Consider the following 8,772-nt stretch of genomic DNA (forward strand, 5'->3'; position numbering starts at 1 on the left):
CAAGAGTTCAAGGTTTATGATTTAAGGTTTAGTGTTTAGAATTTAGGGTTTAGTGTTTAGTGTTAGAGTTTAGGATTAAGGGTTTCAAGTATAGGGTTTGGTTTAGGATTTAGGATTAAGGGTTTACGATTTGCCCAAGGGTTCAGGATTTATCCAAAGATTTAGGGTTTACTGTTTAGGGTTTAGTGTTTAGGATTTAATATTTTATTAACAGGTTTGGCAATATTAAAAAATATTTTTATGGTAATTACTATTAATTTTTTTATTTTAAAAACATAATATAATTTCATAAATTTTTATTATTTTGTTTTTTTTTTTAAAGATATTGAATCTAAAATAACTAAATCGCGTTGGTTGGGTGAACCTAAGAATTTCTCTTACAAAAAAGTGTTTAGAGATGGGTGCTGAAAGGGACTTTAGCAGAGGGGAACCAAGAAGCAGCGTCGATGAAGTTGTGTAATGTAAACTGACGGGCTTCCTCAATATCTGATATCACATGAAACCCGGTCCAATTGACCCGGTTTGTTGTACTCGAACCCGGACCTGAGTTTCTATACTACAAAGTGGTAAGCGCCGTCTGGTTACCCCAGTCCATCCATCCTTTGGGTTCAATCAAAGGACCAAGGAACGTTCCTATCACCACCGTCATAGCATATGAGCCCCATGGACGTCAACAGTGTCAATATACTGCAGTTCTGGAAGACCGCGGCTGCGTTTCCGAAAATGAAGTCAACGGTGTCGTATATGTTGCACTCCCTGAAAAACTGACGCCCTGAGTGGACGTAGAGCGTGTCTTGATACCCTTGGATGCTACACCTATAATACACTGACCTGTCCGAATCCGATCTCAATGTGATGCAGTAAGATATTTGGAAATTATCCAAATATCTTTATTATTCATTAGCTTACATAGATAATTACTTCTTATTGTATTTTCTATATTTTAGTAGTTTTTCTATTTTAATTGAAATTAGGTCTTTCATAGATTTAAGGATTTATTATAAATAGACATCTAAGCCTAAAGTTGTATTCAGTTTGATTTGAATAATAAAAGAGCTTTGGCTTTTGGGAGAATTGTATTTTCTATCCCTTGTATTGATTTGATTTGATTCATCAATCAAGAAGCAGGTCCCAAGCGAGGATTCCCTAGAATCCCTTGGTTAAGCTGGCTAGTCCCAAGCGTGGTTCCATAACCCCTTGGTTGAGCTGTTTATCGTTGCTTCCGCTCCATCAAGTGGTATCAGAGCTGCGTCTCTTTGGTTTCTTAATCGAAGAACGATTATGGATGTCATGTTGATTAGCAGTTGCAATCTCTATCCTTTCGTGGACGAAAGTCCTTTTGTCGAGAGAGAATACCATGAGATTTATCGAGAGATCTATGGTGATTCAATCTACGACGTTTATGAAGATGATGAGATCTAGAAAGAGATTTGTGGAGATCCAATATATGATGTTTATGAAGAAAATGATTTTGATAATTTAGTCCGTGCAAAAATAGGGCGAAATCTCGTTTATGCAGAAGACTTCAAGCATAATCAGGCTCGTGCAAAAACAGTTCTATGAAGAATTCTGCTCGTGCGAATTTTGTGCAGATTCGACTTGTGCAGATTTTGTGCAGCATCCTATGTGGAAAAATCGGTTGAAGATTCGAAGACGAATCTTTCTTGGCCGGCGAGACCTGACGCAGCAAGATATTTGGAAATTATCCAAATATCTTTATTATTCATTAGTTTACATAGATAATTACTTCTTATTGTATTTTCTATATTTTAGTAGTTTTCCTATTTTAATTAAAATTTGGTCTTTCAAAAATTTAAGCATTTATTATAAATAGGCATCTAAGCCTAAAGTTGTATTCAGTTTGATTTGATTAATAAAAGAGCTTTCGCTTTTGGGAGAAATGTATTTTCTATCTCTTGTATTCATTTGATTAGATTCATCAATCAAGAAACAGGTCCCAAGCGAAGATTCTCTAGAATCATTTGGTTGAGCTGACAGGTCCCAAGCGTGGTTACATAACCCCTTGGTTGAGATGATTATCGTTGCTTCCGCTCCATCACAATGCCACCGCCTGCTTGTTCTCCGGCTCCGCTGTGATCCTGATCGTCATGTGTCTCGCCACCGAACCATCTCCCTCGGCCACTGTCATCAGTTTTTTTGTTATTACAGTAATTTTCAAAAATTGTAAAAAGAAGTATCACTTTCTACTAACCAAACGTGGCGGATTTGAAAGTGGAAAATCCTCTGCCTTTGCTTCTGTCGCCGGTGACGATGGTCTTGCCGATACCGTCAAAACAATTTAGTGTAAGTTACCTTGCTAATGGCCAAGGCGTTAGTGACATCAATAATGATGCCCTGCAAAGAATCAGACGAGAGACATAGCTCTGACATCCCTTCCCGACACGTTTCTAGGTTGGTCAGTGCGGTGCTGAGCCATGCATGCACATCCGATCTAGAGCACACGTCCTCGGGACACGACACGCTCTGGTTGAGCCTGTGGATGGTCCGGTCGTACAATTCCATACAATACTCCCAAGCTCCGTTTTTAAGTTGCTCTGAATCAAACTGAGAGTAGGTGTCGTTCTTTGCTTTCAAGGCACAATCTAATGTTCGTTCCATGGACACCTTCAGGAACTCTGTCGCGCTTCCTAAAGTTTTCTGCGTTGGATGTTGAATCACAAGTGTGTTGCATTGACTGGGGTGCAGCGTTTGCGTTTGATATCATTAAGGTAACAAGACAACTAATAAGGATGGTGTAACATTTTACAGTTACTGCACGTGCAACCATCGTTTTTTCTATAATGAGGTAACATATGCATGATGATGGGTTTGTCTTTATAGATTTCTTTTTGCGATTGATATATATGTTACCAACTGGATTTTCTTAACGCATGTTAGCAGTTCTAAACCTTGTTACTTAAATTCTTGTTGTGGTTTTTTGTTCAACATTAAGTTTATATATGTATCAATGATATTAAAAGTGGGCTCTATAATACGTCGTATGTATATATGTATGTTTCGTCCTGACCAATAACTGTAATGTAAGCAATAAGCATATTCATCATCAGAAACATATAGTATATGTATAAAGAGAGTGTCGCACGTTCATCCGCAACTAAAAAAGGGAATAAAATTCAACGGAAACTGGCAGGTTCTATTACAATAAATAGAAGAAGCTCAGGTCAGGTTGTTTACTAAAGGACAGATGATTAACTTGGCGTACAAGAAAGGCGTACAGTAACATTCGGCTTCAACCACCCTTCTTCTAAAGATTGTACGGTACAGAGTTAGTCCGGAAACCTAATTTTTTTACCCCTGATCAGCTCTGGGAAACTCAGTGGGCCGGTAAAGATGCGTTGATGTCAGTGTCTGAGCTTCTCAGGTTGTCCTCTCCGTTATTCCAGCTCGAAATGTCGAGTGAAGATGGAAGTGGCTGCTCTCTCTCTGGGTTTGACGATGAGAAGGCGGAAGCTGGAGGAGGAGGAGGCAATGCCATGACCGTTGATGAGGTAGTATGTTCGACTCGTTGCTTCCTTGGTGGTTTCTTAAGTTCTTGCTGATCACCCGTTACAAAACTGCCAACAACAACCTGTTTTAGGGAAACACAACAAACTTGGTGAGGCTTAACGAGAGGAATTCAAGAATATAAAAGCCTGGAATGATTCAAGGGTGACCTGAATAGGAGTGGCTGCAATGAGCAGGCCAGCCACGCCGCCACCAACAACACGACCATCAGGACCCGCCAAAGAGACACTCATGCCACCAGACCGGCCTCTTGAACCTTGATTCTCTGTTTCCATAAAAGTACCAGACAGCGACAGTATCTCAAACCGACCCTGCCAACAAAAAAAGACAAGCCATATATATATATATATATCTAAAGTCTCTCTTCTCTCTATCTGATAACTGTAGATTGCGACAGGCAAACCTCGTAGGTAAGAGTACCACCGCAGGAATCGGGGTGGCGAAGAGTGACGTTTGAAATAACTCCATTTGCTGATAAAATACAAATAGCTTTTGGTCCTTGTTGTGAAAACGAGATGACTCTCATGTTAATATCCTTCAACCATATAAAATAAAAAACATCATACAAATAGAAACAAACGAAAAAACATCCGTTCAACTCAAATCCATACCTCACCAGCATTCACTGTGATTATATGTGGCGTGAAATTTGATCCAACACCAACCCCAAACCTTTCACCTGCAAACACGATGATTAAACCCAATCCACAAACACACGCGCAAACAAAAAGAAGAAAGAAAAACATATTGAAAGTTATTTTGCAAAATCAAGAACCTTTTTGCTGTTTTGTAAAGTATATAGATTACGCAAATACTATTGTATGTTGTACCCGTAAAATAGCCAAGTGTTATCAAATTCAAGAAAAGAAAAACTTGGTGTAATTTCTATATTAAGGAATATTGCAGTTCTATATGCAAAAAAGCATGCCAAGTGTTATCCAATCTTAATAAAACCTTTTCAGGTCAAATAAACTAAAGCTCTACCAGTGACTACCACACAAAGAGAACTAAGCTTTGTGCGAATGATAGAAGTAGATCAAGTTTAACTAGTGCATCAGATTGAGACGTTACCAGAAGTATGGAATCCCATACGCTTATGCATCTTCATATCTAAACCATTAAGCTTGCCTCTTCCACGTTTCTTCTTAACAAGAGGAGCCGATGAACAAATTTGCATGGGCAAAAGAGCTCCATTAGCTTCATATTTACGAGGTCTGCCCCTCTTCTTCTTCCCCAAGGCATCCCCCGAGCTTGCACTAGCCATTGGAGCTTCCATGGGAGCCAGAGATGAGCCAAGAAACTGGTTAGGGCTCTCATCAGATGGTCTCGGGGCCATATGAAACGTAGATGGACCTTCTGCTCCTATCACAGTCACTCCGAAGCTGATTTTATCGCTTGTTTCCATTTTCAAAAAAAATTCTTTCCTTTTTTTTCTTCTCTGTGAAATCAACTCAGCCAGCCACAAGAGAAACTAGTACAAATGACAAGGAAACCAAAATTTATAGCCACTACAAGATAACGATGGATTCAGATGGTATAAGATCTCAGCAGTTTCATTTTCGAAGTTGGTGCTTCTCTTCATAAGTAAATGTGAGTAAGCAAAAAGATACTACTCCAACTATCACTCCCTAGTTTACTTTTAAAAAAAAAAAATCAAAATTCCCTAAGTTAGCTAATTATGAGTTATATTGTTCGACATCTTTTGTTCTGTAACTATAACATGAAATTCTCACTAATTCATTTCAAGGTTCTTTTAATTTTCAAAAAACCATGAAAAATAAAACTATAGATCAGAGTCTGAACAATTAAATTATATGTTAGCAGAAAAGACTAAAAAGGAGATTAGAGGCAAAATCATAAGCAATGAGAGATCTCACTAAAAGTAAAGATAAGAAAGCCAAAAAAAAGTACAGAGGGGAGAACCTGAACTATGTTTGTCTAAACCGTCTCACGTTCCTCTTATAACTGAGGTTTTCCTAAAGAGAAGAACAGATTTTTCCTCTGATGACCACCTCCAAAACCTCAAACCTGAAATATATTTCCCAACGGAAAAAACATGGGAATACTAACTGCAGACAAAGCAGAAAGAAAGAAAGAGCGTGAAAATTTTAACGTCAAAGATGAGAGAATTATTAAGCAAAAAAAAAGAAGAGAGAATTAGGATTTTTTCAGATTTTCAAGAGATATTATAGAAAGTTAATATATAATATAATATATATATATACATTAAATAATGGAGTAACTAGGTGATAATCCGCGCCCTGCGCGGAATGAGTGATTAAAAGAGATTATTACTTTTAATCTATAGATATTATAAAGTAAAAATATATAGTCACAAATAATAGATATAAAAAAAATTGAACGAAATTATGCGGATTTCTATACCGTAATTGGTTAGGTGTAATTGAAGTATATTATATGGAAATAAATCTTTAAGCGTAAGCAAATATTTAAATAAATTTATTATAAGTTTAAGATAAAACAACACATAGGAATATAATTATTACTTTCATAATAAAAATTATGATAATATGAAACGAAACATAGGTAATAGAATAATAAAATACAAAAGCAACAAATTATAAAGAAACAAATAAAAAAACTGATAAAACCACAACTAATGTGAAAAATGTCTTTAGAACTCTAGGTTTGAATCCTAGAAAGAGAAATAACAAAGAACTCAAGGCTACGTATTTATATACGTTAAATTAATCTTCTGAAATCAATCTCACCCTAATTATATAAAATATTCACTAATTTTTATCACAAAATTTGCGCTTTAATCTCCTTCAAAAGCTTGCCTTAATACACGATAATAATAAATCAAAGAAGATCAAATTAGGTAAATACTATCATACACAAATGATGTAATCAATTCACTTTATTTTTAAACACTTGTAACGATATCACCTTCGATTTCGGGATGATATTTAAACAACAAAATCATGTGATAGAATTTTTAAAATCTGAATACATAATCTAACTTTCTTTATATACAAATGTAATTGCAGATGAATGCTTAATGATTATAAAAACCCAATCAATTAAAATTAAGAATTGATATGTAATTTAATTTGTCCAAGCAGAATAATCTAACTTTCTTTATATACAACCGTAATTGCCGGTAAATACTTAATGACTTTAAAAAGACAATCAATGAAATTTTTGAATTGATATCTAATTTAATTTGTCCAAGCGGGCTAATGAATTTTTCAAATTCAACATAATAACATACGTAGCTAACCGGTCAAGGTTATAGCTTAATACATATTTTGATATATATGTGAGGTTGATATAAAAAAATTAACATATGACCATTGGACAATAGGGACTTCTGAAATAAAAAATATTAATACAAACCGCATAGAGCAAGCAGTCATATAGCTCCTTCTACATTTTCAAAATATTGAAATTGCCTTATAGTTGATATCATTTAAGTGAGACGAACATTCATACTTATACAAAAACAAATTTATACTTGAGATTTCAATATTCTCAAAGATGATAGGCGTTTCGAGCTATATTTGATTTTTATTTGTACTTATATATCATAAAGATGATAGGCGTCTCGAGATAGATGAGAAATATTTCTTGAACTAAAACATGTGTTATACTAATTTTACTAAAATATATTTGTATCTACTTGATGGATATAGAAACCTAAGGAGACTACAAAAATCAATAATAAAAGAGACATTCTATCAATACGAAGGAGGCCGCGTGAGAAATGGGTTATTGGTTATATAGATAGGAATCATATAATATATTATGTTAAACTATATTGTAATGAATAATGACAATATATGTAATTAGTCTAATGAGGAGAGGACTTTTAATTAAAGGGTGTGAGAGTGATTCTAGTGTTGACACCTAAGAAATGGCAATTTGGTTAATAACACATGAGATCAAGGTTAGTTTAAGATAATGCTCCTCAAATAATAAAAAAGGGATTATCTTGTCGCTAAGACCGACAACAGTGAGTTTTGGTTGATAAATACTTTCACGTCCGGTTTGAAATTTCAAATAGCAACTTTCCCATTGGCTCCGTATTTATATCTCCAGTTAAAAATAATGCAATAAAATAATAATTGCAATTCTCTTTGTACAATTCTGAACTCAAGTGTTTTTTTTTTTCCATTTCATAGTAAAATAAGAAATCCCCAAATGTGTGTACTAGGGATAGGCACAGAATTTCGGATATCGGCTCGATTTGGTTCAGATATCGGATCATTCGGATAAAGGGCTACAATATCTATTTACTACCTGATAATTTTTAGTTTCGGGTTTGGTCACTTCTGATAGTTTCGGGTTTGGTTAGTTCGGATAGTAAAATTAGAAAATGAAAAATAGTTAGAAAAAAATTTCGGTTCTCATTCGGTGGCGAATCTAGGATAAAATTTTGTGGGGACATAAAATAAATGAAAGGGAAATATGTGGCTAGAAGGAGCTTTGAACCGTGGCCTAGGGAGGATAGGTAAAGGACTGAAACCATCTATGCTACGAAAAGCCTGTTGTTTCTTATGCAAATACATTTATTTCTAGATTTTTGTGGAGGAACTGCTCCTCCCTAGTCAACGTAGGTTCGCCACTGTTCTCATTCAATTTTAGTTTGGTTATTTAAGATAGTTTGGATAATTCAGGTTAAATGTCAGATATTTGAAAAAAAAAAATCAAATAAATAGAATGATTCTGATAGAAAATTTGGATATTTTGGAATAAAAAATCAGAACCGAAGATCCAGAGTATAAAATAGAACCGGGACCGAAATTATCCGTATCTCAATAAGATGGTGCGAGTTTGGGCAATGGGGAAAAGGGCAATTGGTGGGTGAGATGTAATTAAATTAATTGACCAGTCGTTTGACTTTGTCCACTTGTCTTGCTGTCTTCTGTTTCCTTTTTATATACGAAAATGCGAGTAATGCTTTTTCGCACGTCTATATATAACCTTTGCCATTTCATTGTGAATAAATTCAAATAATAGCAGTGATTAGTTATATGCTTTAGCTTGTTTTTATTGGAATCACGTGTTTGGTACGAAAATTTATCAGCGAATTTAAATAAACTATCTGGAAAAGAAAGCTCAAATAGGGTTAACAGGTCAAGTCCTATATTGCTTTTGCTTGCAGGGAAATATATTTGATTTAATCAACAACTTTAAGTAACATTTTGTCTGTTAAATAAGAATTTATCCGTATCTCAATCAGATCACAAGCACATGAAAAAGCTGTTGGATTATCATTACGTG

The 8,772-nt window shown here is 35.1% G+C and overlaps 1 protein-coding gene and 1 pseudogene across 1 annotated transcript; both read right to left on the bottom strand.

Annotated features, from left to right (window-relative positions):
• Window positions 1–391: 391 nt before the first annotated feature.
• Window positions 392–2,709, bottom strand: LOC125593350 (annotated as a pseudogene).
• A 396-nt stretch (window positions 2,710–3,105) lies between these two features.
• LOC106434941 (AT-hook motif nuclear-localized protein 7) lies at window positions 3,106–5,109 on the bottom strand. Its single transcript, XM_048767078.1, has 5 exons — window positions 4,597–5,109; window positions 4,137–4,204; window positions 3,929–4,060; window positions 3,675–3,836; window positions 3,106–3,589 (listed from the first exon to the last, which is right to left on the bottom strand). The coding sequence occupies exons 1-5, from the start codon at window positions 4,928–4,930 to the stop codon at window positions 3,335–3,337; spliced, it is 951 nt and encodes a 316-aa protein (XP_048623035.1). The 5' UTR covers window positions 4,931–5,109; the 3' UTR covers window positions 3,106–3,334.
• Window positions 5,110–8,772: the final 3,663 nt, after the last annotated feature.

Source organism: Brassica napus, chromosome C9 (assembly GCF_020379485.1).
Source record: "Brassica napus cultivar Da-Ae chromosome C9, Da-Ae, whole genome shotgun sequence".
Lineage (NCBI taxonomy): Eukaryota > Viridiplantae > Streptophyta > Magnoliopsida > Brassicales > Brassicaceae > Brassica > Brassica napus.

What these genes read in the sequence shown, in the direction of transcription:
- LOC106434941 (XM_048767078.1), bottom strand. Translation starts at nt 4,930, where the DNA reads ATGGAAACAAGCGATAAAATCAGCTTCGGAGTGACTGTGATAGGAGCA. An exon ending in TATGGGATTCCATACTTCTG is followed by an intron (nt 4,205 to 4,596) that starts GTAACGTCTCAA and finishes TCGTGTTTGCAG; the next exon opens with GTGAAAGGTTTGGGGTTGGT. An exon ending in GTGGTACTCTTACCTACGAG is followed by an intron (nt 3,837 to 3,928) that starts GTTTGCCTGTCG and finishes TTTTGTTGGCAG; the next exon opens with GGTCGGTTTGAGATACTGTC.